This window comes from Myotis myotis, unplaced genomic scaffold (genome assembly GCF_014108235.1).
Source record: "Myotis myotis isolate mMyoMyo1 unplaced genomic scaffold, mMyoMyo1.p scaffold_m19_p_1, whole genome shotgun sequence".
In the NCBI taxonomy this organism is placed as follows: Eukaryota; Metazoa; Chordata; class Mammalia; order Chiroptera; family Vespertilionidae; genus Myotis; species Myotis myotis.
Window position 1 is genome coordinate 157019614 of NW_023416313.1, and position 19658 is coordinate 157039271.

At 37.7% G+C, this 19658-nt stretch overlaps 1 protein-coding gene across 2 annotated transcripts in view; it reads left to right on the forward strand.

The window, feature by feature from the left end:
• Positions 1–17474, forward strand: part of SPRED1 (sprouty related EVH1 domain containing 1) — a 131285-nt gene extending 113811 nt beyond the window's left edge. For both annotated transcript variants that reach the window (XM_036296780.1, XM_036296773.1), the window contains 2 exons: positions 8541–8642; positions 11218–17474. In XM_036296780.1, coding sequence (XP_036152673.1) covers positions 8541–8642; positions 11218–11856 — 741 coding nt within the window. In that variant the 3' untranslated portion in view covers positions 11857–17474. The remainder of the gene's footprint in view (positions 1–8540; positions 8643–11217) is intronic.
• The last annotated feature ends 2184 nt before the right edge of the window (positions 17475–19658 follow it).

The window sequence follows — 19658 nt, forward strand, 5'->3', positions numbered from 1 at the left end:
TTTCTCTAATCTGATCTTCCTTATTGTAGAATTACTTTAGCTCTGTGAGAAGTCTTAATATCTGTATAATTAAAATACCCCTACCTACATTTTTGTTCCTCTTAGATTAAAAAAAAAAGTTTTGGCTGTTTACTCTTGCAAAACTTTTAGTCAGCTAATCAAATTTGATGAAAAACCCATTTACAGTTTGTATTTTAATTGCACTGAATCTCTGTTAGTTTTAGGGAAAATTTAACCTTCTTATTTATAAATATGATATATCTCTATGTTCAACTATTCAATACCTCTCATTAAAGCTTTGCATTTTCTTCATGAAAAGATATGTGTTTTTTATGAGCTTCTTTGCACTATTTTGTGCTGTTGCCATTGTAAATGTAATCCTCTTAAAATTTCGTTTGTGACCAACTTTGAAGAAGCATCTCCCATGGCTTTTTCAGCGAAGAAATTCTTCTGAAAGCCTGTAGCAGTAGCATCACATTAAAAAGCAGGGGTGAGTTGGGGTGGATCTTACAGCATCTGTGCTTAATAAGTGTAAAAAGTCAGCATTGTCCATTTTTGTTTTCATGTAAAGATTGTGTGGAAGGATTAACACTATTAACTACTCTGATAACTCGGGTAGTTTCAAAGTGCATGTGTTTTGGTGCTGTTTGTGACTTTTTTTCTGAAAGTGAAATTGGAGTAATAAGTCAAAAAGTGGACATTTTTACTATAAAAATAAACCTCAAGAATATATATTTAATACATGTCATTGTATTTATTATAAGAAATACATCTATCAGGGGGGAAAAGCAAAAATGTTTCTCTGCTTCTTTTTCTATAATGCTCTTCCATCTTTTAAAAAAAAAATTGAACAAATGCTTACTTTATTTGTTGTTTACTTTCAGTTTCTTTTTCTTCATGAATCTTTTTCAGACCATTTAATCATAGTGATTCCTTCCTCCATTAATCCTGAATTCTTACATATTTCACCTTGAGTTGTATTTGTATGCTTTATCATCCGACCCATGAGGATAAGGGCCATTTTTGTACTTCATTATGCCTTCCATAGAGACTAATACTATGTACATATTAGGAAATCAAGTTTATAGGTATACACACACTTTGAATAATTATAAAGGCAGTGTTTATTAAAATACATTTCATTTTCAAAATTGAGCTATCAGCTGTTAAAGTGTGTATACATTTTGGGGGGACATCCATACTTGAATATTGAAACTAAAAGGAAAATGGAGTGGGAAGTGTGAACTCATAATTTTTCATCCTGGGTAGAGGTAACGGGGCATGGGAGAACAGGTAATAAAGACAGATTAGAAAAAATAAACTCCAGAATCCACTTCATCCCACATCAATCCTTTAGTTCTATAGCACAATTAAAACGGAAATGCTTTTTTTCCTCTTTATGTTCTATGTGACTAAGGTGCTAATGAAAGTAAAATTTTAAAGCTATAGGAAACAAGGTTGGGAATGAGGTAACCTTTTCATTAAATAATTTTATTAAACTTTCTTCTATGTTTAAGACACTACAAAGTAGGTGGTTCGAGTTGGATATACCCATTTTAATTTCCTTTTTTAACTGAAGTATACAAACTTTTTTATATATATTTTATTGATTTTTTTCACAGAGAGGAAGGGAGAGAGATAGAGAGTTAGAAACATCGATGCCAGAGAAACATCAAACAGCTGCCTCCTGCACACCTCCTACTGGGGATGTGCCTGCAACCAAGGTACATGCCCTTGATCAGAATCGAACCCGGGACCCTTCAGTCTGCAGGCCTACGCTCTATCCACTGAGCCAAACGGGTTAGGGCTGAAGTGTACAAACTTTTAAATTCAGCAATTCTATTTTAGGAATTTGTGATACATATGTACTTGGACATGTGTATTAAAAGTAAATGTGTAAGAACATTTGTTGCAATGCTGTTTATAACATCCGGAGACTGGGAAAAGCCTATGTGTGTATTATTTAACTAATTAGACTAGTTAAATAAATTGTTATTCATTCAGTGAAACACGAAAAGAATAAGGTTAGAAAAAAGACAAACAAAACAAATAATAAAGTTTAAAAAAAGAATAAGATTAGAGGTATATGTATAAATAGAGAAAAGTTGACCTGGCTGCTGTGGCTCCATTGGTTGAGTGTCTTCCCATGCTCCAAAAGGTTGCAGGTTTGATTCCCCAGTAGGGGGGCATGCAGGAGGCAGCAGATTGATGTTTTGCTCTCACATCACTGTCTCTCTCTCTCCCTTTCTCCCTTCCTCTCCCTCTCTCTCTAAATTCAATAAAAATATTTTTTAGAAAACATACAAAAGGGCCCATGGTGTATCATTAAGTATAGAAAAGCAAGGCACAGTGCAAAAGGTCCTGTTAAAAAATTTAAAGACCCACATATATGCATGCATGCATTTGTGTGTGTAAATTAATACATAGCCAAAAAAAGTGGAAATTACGACCAGTACATGAACATGGGAATACCTCGCATCTACTTGTTTAAATGTGTTAATCAGAATTTTGTGGCTTTTCTCATATGGATCTTGTACATATTTTGTTACATATGAAATTCTTCTTGTTCATTGTTGGTATAAGAAAGTGTTTGGCTATTGTGTATTAACCTTGTATCCTGCAGCTTTGCTATAGTTCGCTTACTGGTTGCAGGAGTTTTTGTGTGGTTTTTTTGTAATGTTTTTGTCTGGTTTTAGTATTAGGGTAATGTTGGCCTCGTAGAATGAGGTAGGAAGTATTTCTTTTTTGGATCTTCTGTATAAGATAGTAGAAACTTGGTGTAACTTGTTCCTTAAATGTTTGGTAGATTTCTACAGTAAATCCTTCTGGAGCTGATGCTTTCTTTTTTTTCTTTCATTAAATTGATTGGGGTGACATTGGTCAACATGAACATGTATGTTTTAGGTGTGGGTTTCTATGTTACAATATCTGTATATTGTACCATGTGCCCACCACCCATAGTCAAATCTTCTCCTGTCACCTTATATTATGACCCGCTTCTCCTCTTACCCCCCGCCCCTCCCCCCCCTTACCCCTCTGGAAACCACTACACTGCTGTTTGTGTCCGTGGGTTTCAGTTTTATATCCCACATATGAGTGAAATCATGATTTTTAGCTTTTTCTGAGTGACTTATTTCACTTAGCATCAGGTACATCCATGTTGTTGTAAATGGCACTGCTTCATCCTTTCTTATGGCTGAGTAGTATTATGTCTATGTACCAGATCTTCTTTATCCAGTCCGCTATCGCAGGGCACTTTGGTTCTTTGTTTCCATGTCTTGGCCACCGTGAATAATGCTGCAATGAACATAGGGGTGCATATATCTTTGTGAATACATGATTTCAAGTTTTTTGGGGTATATACCCAGAAGAGGGATTGCTGGGTCATATGGTAGCTCTATTCTTAATATTTTGAGGAATCGCCAGACTGCTTTCCATAGTGGTTGTACCAGTCTACATTCCCACCAGCAGTGAATGAGGGTTCCCTTTTTTCCACAACCTCTCCAACACTTACTGCTTGTCTTATGGATAATGGCCACTCTAACAAGCATAAGGTGGTAGGTATCTCACTGTAGTTTTCATTTGCATTTCCCTGATTGCCAGTGAGGTTGAACATCTTTTCCTATATCTCTTGGTTGTTCATATTTCTTGGGAGAGGTGTATTTTCCTTGGTGCTTTCTATTTTGAAAAATTATTGATTCAGCTTCTTAAATAGATACGGTCCTATTCACATTGTCTATTGAGTTTTGGCAGGTAGTGCCTTTCAGGGAGTCAGTCCATTTCACCGTGGCTGTCAGGCTTGTGGCCATGGAGTTGTCCATAACGTTCTCTTATTAACCTTGTAATTCCCATGGGGTCTATAGTGGTATTCCCTCTTTTACTGCCGATACTAATAATTTGTGTCCTCTCTCTTTTACTTAGCCTGACTCTAGGCTTGTCAGTTTTGTTCATCTTTTCAAAGAATTAGTTTTTTTTATTTCATTAATACTCTGTATTGATTTCTATTCTAATTCTTATTCTTTTCTTGTTTTGGACTTAATTTTTTTCTGCTTTGCTAAGGTGGGAACTTACATTATTGACTTTAGATGTTTCTTTTTTTCTAATTACATGCATTCAATGCTATCAGTTTCTCTCTAAGCACGTGTTTTACTGCATTCCATAAAGTTTGATCATTTGTTTTTATTTCCATTTAGTTCAAAATACCTTTTAAGTTTTTTCAGATTTCTTTGTGACCCATGATGTATTACTTTGAAGTATATTATTTAAGCTACACGTATATTGAGATTTTTAAATTACCTTTCTCTCATTAATGAATGAATAGTTTAATTCCTTGTGGTCTGAGAGCAGACATTGTATAAATTCTTTTTTTTTTTTTTTTTTTTTTTTTTGCTAAGATCTGGTTTTTTTTTACCCAAAATGTGGTCTCTCTGGGTTAATGCTCCATGAGAGATAGAGAAGAATGTGTACACTGCTGCTGGGTTAGTCGTCTGCAGATGTCAGTTATATCCAGTTGATTGACAGAGTTAATGTGTTCAATTTGTCCTTAGTGATTTTCTGCCTGTTGGATCTGTCCATGTCGTCTTCACCTACAACAATGGGTACATCTATTTCTCCTTGCAATTCCAACAGTTTTTGCCTCATGTAATTTGACACACTTTTGTTAAATACATACTTGCTAAGGATTGTTATGTCTTCTTGGAGAATCGGCCCTTTTATCATTATATCATTGCTCATATGTTGTTCTTCTAGACAACGTATACTTGGGTCTTATTTTTTATTCATTCTTCAGTGTCTTTTAATTAGAATATTTAGGTCATTACGTTCAAAGTGATTACTGATACAGTTGGATTAATCTCATATCATATGTGGTACAGTTTTCTGTTTGTTACCCTTGATCTTCATTTCTATTGTTGTATTTAATTTTCCCAAAGTCTTTTGTGGATTTATTGACCACTAGAGGCCCGGTGCATGAAATTCGTGCACGGGGTCTGGTCCCTAGGCCTGGACAGCTATCGAAGCTCGAGCGTCTGGCATGGAACGGCTGATCCCAGCTGACCTCTGTACCCTGGGCAGCACCTGGGCCCCCCAGATCCCCGCACACCCCCCTCTGCCTGAGTCATGGTGCCCAAGTACCCACGCAGAGATGCAGTGAGCACGGCCGGACGCCATGGGCTGGGGTGCAGCGTGGGCCTCTGGGCCGCCCAGCGGTGCTGCACAGAAGCCAGGCAGGCAGTACGCTCTCTCCCAACTGGCCTTGCAAACTGGCTCCTGCATAAACCCACAGGGATGCTGACTGGCCCCTGCGGTCCCGGCTCACCTGGAAGAGGCTGCGCGGGTGCAGGGCGGGCTGCTCGCAGGCGCCTGGCACCTGAGCGTGGGGGCTTCCCCAGCACGTGAGCCCTGGCTTCCTGGGGGAGGGAAGCAGGGGGAGTTAGAGCGAGCTCAACAGACACCCCGCATTCTCACCACACCTCTGTCCCTGTCACCCCTGTTCCCAGATAGCTGGCAAGAGGTCACAGCGCGCCGCAGATGCCCGTCATGTTCTGCACTGCCCCCTGGTGGTCAATGCACATCATAGCAAGCGGTTGAAATCCTGGTCTCTCAGTCAAACTACCATCCAAGGGGACAATTTGCATATTAGGTTTTTATTATATAGGATTTTATATAATTTCATTCTCTCCTTTTTTGCATATCAGTTATTTTTTTAAAAAACTTTTTTTAATGGTTGCTTGACAGTTTACCATATACATTTAAAATTAATTCATGTCTATTTTCAATAATACTAAACCACTTTGTAGGTAGTGCGAGTATCTTATGTAGTAAAATAATCCCAATTCCTCCCTCCCATCCCTTGTATCATTGCTGTCATTCATTGATATATATATATATATCAATATATCAATATATATATTGCTGTCATTCATTGATATATATATATATGTATATATATATATACATACAAGTATATTCATACTAGAGGCCTGGTGCACAAAATTTGTGCATGAGTGGGGTCCCTAGGCCAGGTGATCAGGGCCAATCAGGTTACCCGCCTCCTTTCCTCACCGCCACCATGCAGTTCCCCGCCTCGCCGCCCAGGCGCCACCACCACGCGGTTCCCTACCTCCCTACCTGCCCCCTCCTCCCCTCGCCGCCCAGGCGCCGCCACTGCACGGTTCCCCCCTTCCCCCCCCTCACCGCCCACGTCTGCTGCTACCTACCTCCAGTTCCCCATCCCAGCCTGGGGCCTGGCCCTGATCAGGACATCCCAGCCTGGGGGAGGGGTGGGGAGAGGGACCCAGGAGGTTGACCGCCAGCCCTCTGCCCCCCTGGGAAAGGGGCTGTGTCTGCCAGTCTGCCACCACCCACCCCCAGTTACCTGTCCCAGCCGGGGTGAGGGCCTGGGAGGTTGGCCTGCAGGCCCCATCAGCGATCGGGGCCTGCACGCTGGGGGCAGCTTCTGCATTGAGCATCTGCCCCCTGGTGGTCAGTGCGCATCATAGCAATCAGTCATTCTGTCATAACGGTCACTTAGGCTATTATACACCAGTATATAGATATATATATAAAACTGTACTTTATCAAGTACATTGCTGCTGTCTTTTTGAACAAACTTTTATTAGATCAATTAAAATAAGAAAAATAAAAAGTTTTATTTTATTTTTACTTATTTTTTTTCCTTTGGTACTCTTTCATTCTTATGTAGATTCAAGTTTCTGATCTATATTATTTTCCTTATCTTTAAATTTAGAACTGTTAACATTTCCCATATTGCAGGTCTACTGGCAACAAATTTCCTCGATTTTTGTTTGCCTGAGAAAGTCTTTATATCTATCTCCTTTACTTTTGAAAGATAATTTCACAACATAGAGAATTGTAGGTTGGTGGGCTTTTTCTCTCAATACTTTATAAATGTTTCACTCCACTCTCTTTGTCCTTGCATGGTTTCTGAGTCAGATGTAATTCTCATCTTTGCTCCTTTATTTTTTTTTTTTAAGTGTTTTTTCCTCTGTGGGGTGTGTGTGTGTGTGTGTGTGTGTGTGTGTGTGTGTGTGTGTTTTGTTTTCTTCAGGATTTTCCCTTTATCTTTGATTTTCTTTTTTTTATAGTTTTAAAACATGCTTATGTTTACTTTTTTGGGCATTTATCCTGCCTGGTCTTCTCTGAGCTTCCTGGATCTGTGGTTGACATTAAATTGGGTAAATTCTCAGACATTATTTCAAATATTTCTTCTGTTCCTTTCTTCTCCTGATATTTCTATTTCATGTATGTTATGCCTCTTGCAGTTGTCCCACGGTTCTCCAGTATTCTGTTCATTTCTTTCTATCTTTGTTCTCTGCTTTCGTTTTGGAGGTATGTATTGAGATATTCTTAAACTCGGAGAGTCTTACCTCTCTAATAGGCTCATCAAAGCCACTCTTCATTTCTCTTAGTGTTTGTTTTTTTTTTGTTTTTTTTATTTTTATCTCTAGCATTTTGTTGTTGTTCTTAGGATTTCCATCTCTGCTTTCATTACTCATTGGTTCTTGCATGCTGTTTACTGTATCCATTAGAACCCTTAGCGTATTAATGATAGTTGTTTTAAATTCCTGGTCTGCCATTTCCAACATCCCTGTCATATCAGGTTCTGATGTTTGTTCTTTCTCTTCAAATTATGGGTTGTTGTTTTTGTTTTGTTTTGTTGCCTTTTTGTATGTTTTGTTGTTGTTTTTGTTTTGTTTTTGGGTGTGTGTTTTTTATAGCTCCACATAATGTACTGGGCAAAATGCTTGTAAATAGGCCCTCAGTAATATAGTGGTAAAGTGTGTAGGGAGAGGAAGCATTCTTCTAGCCCTATGATTTGTTCTGTCTTTTAGTCTGAGCCATGCCTCTGGACTGTGAACTTCACAAGTATTTCTCAGTGTTTTTCTTCTCTGCTTAGGGTGGGTGGTGTGGTCAGATGGGTTCTGATGGCACCTGGCAGGTCCGGCTCTGGCTAACTGATTTCTCCTGGGGGCACACTCTGTTAAAAACAGTGCGCTCCCTAATTTCAAAACGGTTCTTTTCTCCCCTCTTCCTGCTGGAAGCGTTTGGGACTTTTCTGATGTTTACCGTGGGGACCTGGTGGAGCTCCTGCAGGTGAATCTCAGCATTACCCACAGTGAGCTCCAGCAGTTCATCAGTCACAGTTCAGCTTTTCCTACCCCAGCACTGGTTTCCACGGCATTGATCACTCATGAGTCTGCCCTGTTGTTCTGTCTCTCCAGTCTTGGAAGCAGTGGTTTGCCTTGTGTCCTTCTCTGTCTTACAGACCCAAGAAGTGTTGATTTTTTTTTTTTCCTACTCAGTTTTTCCTTCTTAGGACAGAGTGGCAACTTTAAAGTGCTTACATGTAGAACCAGAAATCAGAATTCTGTATTACTTTTTAATTTAAATTTTAAATGCATAAGGAAAGACCTAATTTTATATAATAATAGGATGACTCAACATTTTGAAAAGCTTAACTACTAATAAGTTATGAAATTCTGGAATTGTCATTTAAGTAGAAATTGTTTGTATTTTAGATAACGTTCACTCATCCAAGCCTAGACATTCAGGGCAGAAGCATAGACTATGCACAGCGACAAATATCCAAGGAATGTGGAGGCCTAAAGTCCCAAAATAAGGTAAGTTATCTTAGTTTATCTTCTGATAGGGACTATAACTAACGAACATATAAGTGAAGTTTTCTAGTCCTTCTAATTCTCTATATAGTTGAATTGTACTAAGAAAAAAAATTTAGTGTATAGGTTTGCTACATAAGTGCTTGTAAACCCTAATACATAAATTCTATCCAAATTTCTAGTGTTAGTCTGGGGGATAGCAACAGTGTATTTATCACCAGATAGAACCAATAAGAGTTATACAGAGTTAATTTAATGGACTTCACCTTTAGCCCAGACCTGGAATTTTTTTTAGTCCCAGTGCCAAATATCTGGGGAATAGACGTTTGCCCCAACCTGGGTCAGGTGCTTACTTGTAGACTAGTCCCTGCGTTGAGGGACTGGGACCAGGAGATACAAATGCAACTTCTAGAAGCCCATCTGAATGAGCAAATAAAAGGATCATTTTGATTTAGCCCTCTGTGATTTATCTCCAGAAGATTTACTTTGCTCCTTGGCCTCAAGGAGACAGTCTACCCAGAAGGAGGGGTGAGGGAGGTTGTATGCATATGCTTATGCATTTGCATATGTATATGTATATGTATATGTATATGTATATGTATATGTATATGTATATGTATGTGGTGTGGTGCATTTTAAGTTATTTTCAGAGACCTACATAGCCAAGCTTTAAAAAGTATATGTCTTTGTATTAGTTTACTAGGGCTATCATAACAAAGTACAACAGACTAGATGGCTGGAACAACAAGAACTTATTTTCTTATGAGTCTGGAAACTGAAGTCCAAGGTCAAAGTGTTAGCAATTTGGTTTCTTCAGGGACCTCTCTCCTTGGCTTGTAAGTGGCCACTTTCTTGGTGTGTCCTCATTGGTCTTTGCTCTTTTGTGCATATCCCGGTGTCTCTCTTTGTATCCAGTTTCCTCTTAAAAGTACGCCTGTCAGACTGGATGGATTAAGATTCACTCTAAGGGCCTTATTTGAACTTAATGACCTTTTTAAAATCCCTTTATCTAAATGTAGTGACTTCTTGAGATAGTGGAAGTTGGTGCCTCAACTCGTGAATTTGGAAAGGACATGGTTCAGCCCATCACATTTTACCCCTCTGGTCCCCTAAATTCATGCCTTTCTCACACGCAAAAATTCACTCCATCACAGCAGCCCCCAAATTTAACCCATTCCAGCATCAACACTCAGTCCCAAGTCTCATCTAAGTTTCATCTAAATCAAGAGTGGGGTGAGACAAAATATGATTCATCCTGAGACAAAATACCTTTCTATCTGGGGACCTGAGAAGCCTGAGCAGTTACCTGCTTCAAACTATAATGGTGGGAAAGGCACAGAATCGATATTTCCATTCCAAAAGGGAGAAACTGGAAAGAAGAAAGGAGTCATGGGTTTCTTTAACAAGTCCAAAACTTAGCAGAGCAAATTTCATTAGATTTTTAAGGCTCAGAAACAATCCTCTTTGGCTTGATTCTTTTTCCCTTCAGGGGGTGGCCCTGACCCTGGGCTTCCTGGCCCACTGGAACTGAGGAAGTGGCCCCATCCTATTGAACTGAGGAGACAGCCCCAACATTTCCAGTTCTTCCCTTAAAAGATAATGCATGTTCCCAGCCAGATAGCTCTGTTTGCCAGTCCTGTAAATGCTATTACTTTGACAACCTTGATTCATTTCCTCTCAACTGTGTCCCCTTAGATCCAACCTGGCAGCATTTCAGCTGAGATGGTTGATAGGATCTATGAGTCACACCATAACCTCTTTATCCTATGATTATCTAGCCACACCTTTGGTATTTTCTTCTTTTTTTTTTTATCCACACCCGAGGATATGTTTATTGATTTTGAAAGAGAGAGAGAGACAGATCCATTGCGCCCAGATGGGATCGAACCCACAACCTTTTGGTGTACGGGACAATGCTCCAGCCTACCTGTCCAGCCCGGCCAGGGCCACACCTTTGGTGCTTTCTTCAGAGCATGTTTGTAAGTTCTGCCTTCCACAAAACACTAGAATACAATTCTTTCCCCTTTTTTTTACCACTTCCTTTCACTATCCAGTATTATGTTTAAAGTTCAAGGCTATCTAGGTTTTTTATAACGTGCACCTCAAAATTTTTGTGCCTCTATTACCCAGTTTCAAAGCCATTGCCACATTTTAGGTATTTGTTACAGCACCCCACTTCTCAATACCAATAGATGAGTCACAATTGACCAGAGAAACAGAACCAATAAGACGTGTATAGATAGAGGTTTCTTTTAAGGAATTGGCACATGTGATCGTGGAGGTACATCTCCAAACCCTTCAGAGCAAGCTGTCGGGCTTGAGAAGCAGGGGAGAGTTGCAGTCAGTCTGTTCCATTAAGGCCTTCAGCTGATTGGATGAGGTTCACCTATATCATGGAGGCTGATCTTCACTCTTCATAGTCCACCAATTTAAATGGGAATCTCATCCAAGAAACATCTGTACTTAAACATTGAGAGTAATGTTTGACCAAATATCTGGGCCCCATGGCCCAGCAAAGTTGACGCATAAAATTCATGTTTACAGTCCTTATTGCAGCTTTCATCTCTTCCTTTTTTAGGTCCCTCGACACGTCAGCTTTCAAGATGAGGATGAGATTGTCAGAATAAACCCTCGAGATATCTTAATCCGTCGCTATGCGGACTACAGGCATCCTGACATGTGGAAAAATGACTTGGAGAGAGATGATACTGACTCCAATATTCAGTTTTCTAAACCAGACAGTAAAAAATCAGACTATCTGTACTCTTGCGGGGATGAGACTAAGTTAAGTTCATTCAAAGACTCTGTGGTAGTTAAGACACAGCCTTCCTCATTAAAATTTAAGAAGTCAAAACGAAGAAAAGAAGATGGTGAGCGTTCTCGCTGCGTATACTGCCAGGAAAGGTTTAATCATGAAGAAAACGGCAGGGGGAAGTGTCAGGATGCTCCAGACCCTATTAAAAGATGCATCTATCAAGTTAGTTGCATGCTCTGTGCCGAGAGCATGCTGTATCATTGTATGTCAGACTCAGAGGGAGACTTTTCTGATCCCTGTTCATGTGACACTAGCGATGACAAGTTCTGCCTACGATGGTTAGCCCTGGTAGCTCTTTCTTTCATTGTACCATGTATGTGCTGCTACGTCCCTTTGAGAATGTGCCATCGTTGTGGGGAGGCATGTGGGTGTTGTGGTGGGAAACATAAGGCTGCTGGATGAAAGGATCTAGGGCCAAAATGAGTTTAAAGTCTTTGTTTCCAGGCATTAGTTAACTTGGATTTGCGGAAGCTTTCGGCAAGCAATATGAAATCTTGCCTGGTGTCATAGGGGCCACGCGTGGAGGAAGCAGCACTCGTCAGTTCTTGGCATTTCACAAATGCCAGCCATGCCTAACTTTTCCCTTGAGCGCATGGCACGTTTTGTTACAGGTTGTAAAGCGTATTTGCAAAAGGAAACCATTTCTGGTTATTGGCCATAAAAAGGGATCATAAAATATGATCTGACTAAAAGGGATTAATTTTTGGCATTTTTGTATATTTATGCATTAGGTGATGGGACTTTTAAAGGTTTGAATTCATTAGGACATGAACTAAAAGTGCACTAGGGAACAGCTGATTTCAATCTAAGAAAAGTTAACACTTGGAAATTAAAAGAAGTTAAACAAGTGCACCTAAATCATTTATTGTTTTTTGAAAGCAGTTTTATGTATAAATAACAAATGTTTATATTTAACTAAATACAAGGTACGAATTATGACATTAAACTTTTCTTCCCCTTCCTAGTTCTGAAGTAGATGTACATATATCTACAGTCACATTCCATTATATTTTGCATATTTTACTCATCTAATTAATATAACATTTTTATTCCATGTGAATGATTTGATATTTCCATCTTTGTTTCCTGTTGGCTACGGTTTATATTGAGTTCTATCTGTACATTCTGATAATCTAAAATTCTTTAAAATATTCTAATAGCCTTGAGTGACCAACTTTTTTTTAAAGCACAGATATAATCGTCTAATGTTCTGATGGGAATGTAACACTTATTTTTATATAAAAAGAGATTGTGTAAACATAGAAAAAAAAAAGAGGTTTTGGGGATTGTTGTTTTGTTTTTTGTGGTATTCAACCAGCAAGTTGTTTTCTTTCAGAGTTTCCTCCTTCAAAAAATTATATTGCATTTACAAATATGTCACAAGACAAAGAAGTTTAACTGGATGGTTAGTGTAAAAGTTTCCTCCTAAGATCTCCATTTATCATTCTGCTAACCCAGAATTCGTTCAGCTGTGTTACTAATTTTTTTAGCTTAATCCTCAGTGCTCATTATTCACATAATACCAGTAGCTTTTTTCAGTTGCATTTTATTTTATTTAAACCAGCCAAAAGCAAAATTATTTTATGTTAAAGTATGTGCTAAACTATCCCAGGAAAGTATTTAATCCAACATTGTGAATGAAATACCTTGTACATAAAAATTTATTTCTTTTGCAGAGCATTGTATCACTGGATGTTTTATTTACAAAGTAGTTGGATAAGTGTTCCAACAAATTATTTAAAGTACTTTGGGATCAAATTGTCTTCTTTTTTTTTTTTTTTTTTAACTGTTACATTTAAACTCTAATCAAGTAAGGGTTCTTTAAGAACATTCCCTTAGAGGGATCAAGTTGAGAAGCGTGCCTTTCTTTTTAATGGCTTGAAGTTTCAGAAGTGATAAACATTAAAGTCACACTACCATTCTTAGCTCATTTTGTATGCACGTTTTTAAATGTCATTTATGTATCATTCTTTTTACGTTCACACGTAAGCTTGTGTTAGCTGTCTTCTTTTGCCCCAGATCAAACTGAACAATGTATATAACACTATCTGTCTGTAAAATACTTTTTTTAAGAAAGCATTTATATTTATATGACAGCTTGAACTGACAACATTGTGTATATAGATCATCTTGAAGTATTATTTCACATTGAAAAGAAGAAAAATATATTGATAACTATAGATGTTATGAAGAAGAGGTTATTTCTAGTTTTGTACTAAAAATCAATTGGATGAACTAAATCCAAACGTGACACTGTCGCAGCAGTTTTGAGTCTTATTTTTACTGTTTATATATTTGGACGCTGCTGCACCAGATGATCTTCATCCTTGAAGTTTTCAGCTAAACTCGGTTTCCTAGAATAGACTGTTAACTTTCAAAATTACTTCTTACTGGTGGAATGGAAATACTGATTTTCCTTATGAATAAATTTTCATATTTGTAAGTGTGGAGTTTATAATTCAGGTTTGAGCAAGGTGTGAATAACTGAAGAAAATAACTTGCTGGCTATATAGGAAAATCTGTGGAAATAGACTGTGTATATATTTCTGGGAAGAACAAATATAATCATTTCTTCTGTTAAGCACTAATCAGTATAGTGCAACTTCTGGTTCTGTACTGTATTTTATATGCAACATATATGCTTTAATATTTTAATGTTTGTGCATTAATATTTTCAAATTGTTTTAACCACTTTGCTGCTAAGATTTTGCCATCCCATCCCCATTTTTTTCCTTTACAATTTTAAACAAGTTTCTTCATTAAAAACGATGGTGATAAAATGGTTTTATTTCACCTTGGATCTTTATAGTTAACACACCCAGTTTCTAAATTGGTCTAGAAAACTAGTGACATGTTATCTGAACCCCTATGTGGAAAGTTTCTCTTGAGTAAATTAGAATCTGTATGTGAAAAATGAAGGGTGGCTTAAATTTCTTACTTTAACGTGTATAGGTGTGTTCAGGGACATTTTCTCGTTCTGCATACAGATTTGGCACTGCACTGGCAGCCGGCTTTTCTAAAACCTTTCTCTGTTTTTAATCTGGTAGTTTAAACAAATGGCTCAACAGAACTGCTTATGTAATAGTAAATATGGAAAATGAAACCATCTAGACGGCATGGCAAGAAAGACTTCGGTCTGATGGTGTGTTGTGTTCAGACCTGATGATTCGGAAATGATTTTTCTCCTGCCTTGAAAGTGGGGGGCTAGTGAGGGAAACTCTAGGTTTCTGAAGAAATAATGAGGTGTGGAACTTCAGCACCACCTACTGGATGATTTATAGGCCAGAACCGTGAGGTAGAATTGGGGCCTGGAAAGGGCTATTGGAGTGGTGGTCACCGCCAAGTGGAGAAAGCAGGAGTAAGATCTATATCTCAGACTATAAAAGGAATATTTTACCTAATGTGTCTTGTTGGTTGCTGAAAGATTTTAAGCACTTTTTCCTCATATATCCTGAATTAAAATATTTTATTGATATTTGGAACTGGCAATCAATCTTAATTAATGGATGTGCCGAAGCATTTATAGAACCAGTTCTTTTAACTTTCTAAAGCCATTACCAAATGGTATTCTTATTTTTCCTCCCATTGCTAGTCAGGGAGAATTTTTTAAAAAAATAAACATCAATTACATCAAGACAACTTCGGAGGGAGTATGTGTTCATGTCTCTGGGATGCTGGGGCAGGGGAAAACTTGAAATTACCTATTTTCATTGGTTATTCAGCAGTGCCTAATATGAACTTTTGAAGTAATACAAATGCACTTTTAATTCTTGTTATAGTACCATCTGATATCTTAGGTAAGTCTTGCTTTTTCTTTTATTTTTCTTCCCCATCCTCAACTCCAACCCCCATTTAATTGAACACCACAAAAATGTTTCTTAATATCCATACAAGTCTCCCAAATACAGAAAAGTAGTTTCCTCTATATTTAAAGAATCTGAAGGGTGTTTCTTATATTGAAATTTGTTTTTAGTCTTGTGATTACACTTTAGACTATGTTTTTAAGAGTGGGTTTTTAATTTTAGCCCAAAGATGCATTAAGCAAGTGTAACATTTTTCTAAAAACTTTGAAACCTTAGTTACCTGAAAAACAGATTCTTCACTAAATATCTCGTTCTTAATTTGACCTCCAGAATTACATTTCTAAGTATAAGAGAAAGTACTGGAAACTTGCATTGTTGTGTACTTAAAAAATTTTTGGTCTGTAAACCACCATGAGATATTTTGCAGGAAATCAAAACAAAAAAGAAATTACAGCCTGGAGTGATTTATATAAACCAAAAACAAGGGCTGTAAGGTATTAAGGTACTGTTTGCTAGCAGCCAGGTGGTTATAAACCTTTCATATGCTTTGATTCACTGATGTTAGCCATTGTTTCTGGAAGCTCCTTAAATTGCATAAGTTGCTAGTTTTGAAAATTTTCAAAAATAATCTAGTCGAAAATCTTATGTATTAAAGATACACATAGATTTTTGTGAACATTACCAGTATGTAGTGTCGTTTGCTTTCTATTCTTGACCTCAGAAGTGCCTCACTTGTATATTACTTCCATTAAAAGCTTGACTGCATTCTTTCTAATAAGCATTGAAGTATTGTTTAACTCATGTCATAATGTATCTCCTTAGATATAGTTGACTAGCTTGATAGTTTTGGGTATATAATGTAAATATGCATATATAAGTTTGTAACTGTTTTTGTTACATCATACCCATGTAATTGGACATATCAGATGATATCAAAGAATTTGTTTTCATTACCTGATTAAACCTACCATGAAATATAAAAAGACTTTTTCTTACTCTTCTAGAGGATAACAAACTCACGTAAGAAATAATAATTATGAGAGGAGGAAGCAATAGTAGAAATGGAAGCTTTTGATCATAATTTTGTAAGGCATATTTTTAACTGAGAATTAAAATATAGTTCATCTTAATGACTTACATATTCACCCTTGATTATATCCAGATTTTTTACAGTCTGTTACCTAATACTGTACATTACATTTATTGGTTGGGGAATATGTTACAGCTAAGTCTAGATTAACCACCTTAACTGGTAGGTGAGACATGTTTAACCCAAGACGGCTACTAATTCTTTTGTGTGTCTCCTAGTAAGTTTCAGAATTTGGTTTAACTTGTAATATAAACAAAGATAGCCAATAATCTAAATGAAAAATTATTGGGATAGTACTTAAAATCATAGTGTATTTCAACACCAAAGTAACCATTAGCTTACTATAATACAGTTGGATTTGTTTGAAATCAAAAATTAACTGTTTATACCTTTAACCATGAATTACGAAATGTAATCTCATGTGCTTATTGACAATTTTTTCAGAAATTTGCTTTATAGTCTTCCCCTCAAGTTAATACCCACAAGTAAGTAGGATGGTCTTTACATCAGAGAAATTGAAACTAGGGCTCCTGCTTGGTCATCAGTTAAGTATCATGTACACAGTGGTCCTTTGAAAAAAGTCGATAATAATATGAGATCTGGAGTCAACTCATTTAAATTAGCTGCTCCAAATTTGCAGTTTCAGACCCTTGAAATGATGTTCAAAAACATAATTTATAATAAAAGTCTAACTGCAAAACATAGGTGAAATGGTGTTTTGTCTAGCAATCTTTATTTTTGTTAATGTATTTTAAATGATTACTTTCAATCCTCAAATAACCCTATATTGCATTATCTTCATTTTACTAAAGAGGAGATTTAGGCTTCAAGAGGTTAATAAATATTCCCAAAATCTCTTTAGAGGCACCAGGATTTGAAATTTGCTTACTCTAAAGTCATATTTTAGTCACAGTGCTTTTTGCCTTTTGTTATGAAGGTTACTTTTATAGAATAAGCATTGTTTTGTTCAAATGCAATTTTTTAAGGGAATACTTTCTTAATTTCCAATCACATTTGTTTCATTTCTGGGTTCGCTTTTTATCTATCTTACTAGATTATGCACTATCCATCATATGGCACGTGGAGATTCTTAAAATTGGGAGAATAAAATTGGAATGATGCTTCAATATGTATCAATTGTATGCTGATCCAATAGAAAGCACTAAAGACTATATATATATTTGTGTGGTATTGTTCATCTTGCCCAATTGGTATTTTGCTAAAAACTTTGAGTCAGAGGGATTCTTTTTCACCCAAGCAATGGTACTTCCTCTTGAGATAGGAGGGGAAAGTGCTCTCAAATGAGTCTTCTGTCCTGTTTCTTTTCAAAGGGCCAGCCGCTTGTACGCCAGTTATCCCACAAAGCCTGCCTTTGAACCAAAGTTTCATTTGCACATGTGTCAGAATGATTAGGTTAGTGTCCCCTCCTCCCCCAAACTTAATTTTAACCTGGAAATAATTTGTAGTAACCTACAGGCTGTGTGCAATTAGGAAAGAGGTTGGACAGAAAGAATTCCAGAATTTCTAATACCGAAATAATTTTTTCTGGACAGTGAAACTTAAGGAGACCTGTGTAGCTTTTGTCCCCATTGCTTCTTAATTTTGCATTTCAAAATTGCAAGCTATTTATATCTTTTTATTTACTTTTGAAATGGGGTACAGAAGATCTTAAGTATATTACTTGTCTAACAAAAACCTCTTTTTGTGCCCTCTATATTTTCTTTCCTCCTTTCCTCAGTTATAGGAATACTAGAGGCCCGGTGCACAGATTCGTGCATGGGGGAGAGGGGTTTCCCTCAGCCTGGCCTGCGCCCTCTTGCAATCTGGGACCCCTCAGGGGATGTCCGACTGCTGGTTTAGGCCTGATCCCCAGAGGCCAGGCTGGCATGCAGGGATCGGGCCTAAAGCGGCAGGCGGTCAGGGAGGAGCCCCAGCCGAGCGCTGCTAGCACTCATCCCGGCCCACTGTGCCTGCCGCCGCCGCTTGGTAGCACTGCCAGGGCAGCTGCACTTGCCAGATATGAACCCCACTTCTGGCTAAGCAGTGCTCCCCCTGGTGGTCAGTGTGCATCATAGTGACTGGTTGACTGGTCGGTTAGGCTTTTAATATATACAAACATTTCTCCAAAATTAGAAGGGGAAGAATTCATGGAGAAGAAATTTCAACAGTTTATTATAATTATTTTTTAAATTATTGTATTCTGGAGAAAAGCCAGCAAGCCTAATTGTGTTTTTCATCGGTAGGGGAAGCCAGTGTGTCGCCATCTTAAAATTTAAGAGAAAACAAAGTTTTATGAATCCCTGAGCTTTGGGATAGTTCTGTGGTTGGCAAACTGCGGCTCGTGAGCCACATGCGGCTTTTTGGCCCCTTGAGTGTGGCTCTTCCTAAGCCTTAAGAGTACCCTAATTAGGTTAATAACAATGTACCTACCTATATAGTTTAAGTTTAAAAATTTTGGCTCTCAAAAGAAATTTCAATCGTTGTACTGTTGATAGTTGGCTCTGTTGACTAATGAGTTTGCCGACACTGGGATAGTTTAATAGTTCTTGTTAAATTTAAAATGCACATGGCATATACTCCAGAATTTTAAGAAGGAAGTAGAAATTCAACCCAAATGACTTAAGATTACTGAAGAAGTTGATTTTATTGATGTTTTAGGGCTGGATAGACATCTTTGAGATTATAAGTACAACACCCTTATTTTGCAAATGTAGAAACAGGCCCAAGGAGGCTACCATATTAGTGCAAGGTCATAGTAACAACCTGCACATGTAACCTGTACATCCAACTACCTGAGGCGCATCTCTTGCAGGCCCCTCAAATTCAATATGCCCCAAGCTGATTTTCTCTATTCTTTAAACTCTTTTTCCTTTTCTCTGTCTTGATAGATGGTGGCACCATTGCCCTTCTAGTAGTCTAAACCAGAAGCTTGATCGTCATCCCTAATTCCTATTTTTCCTCACTTTTCACCATTGATTCTCCATTTTCTGCAGTTTTATTTCCTAATCCAGTGTCCCTCAAATCTGTCCATGTTCCCATCTGCCCTCACTGCCACTATCCTAGGAGAAGTCATCTCACACTACTGACATTGGGGATTTGCCATTGAACCAGTTGGGCGTCGGTTTTTAAAGAGATGGTTTATATTTTAAAGAATTGGAAGGTAAAAATAACTTAAGACTGCAACAAAATGGTAATAAAAAGTTGAGATCTTCAGAGTCCAATATCCCCAGGTTCAGACAAAAATGATTTGTGGTAGGATTGAGGAATCAAGGGATGGTGGCTTTAAAGACTAATCCAGCATCTAGAACCAC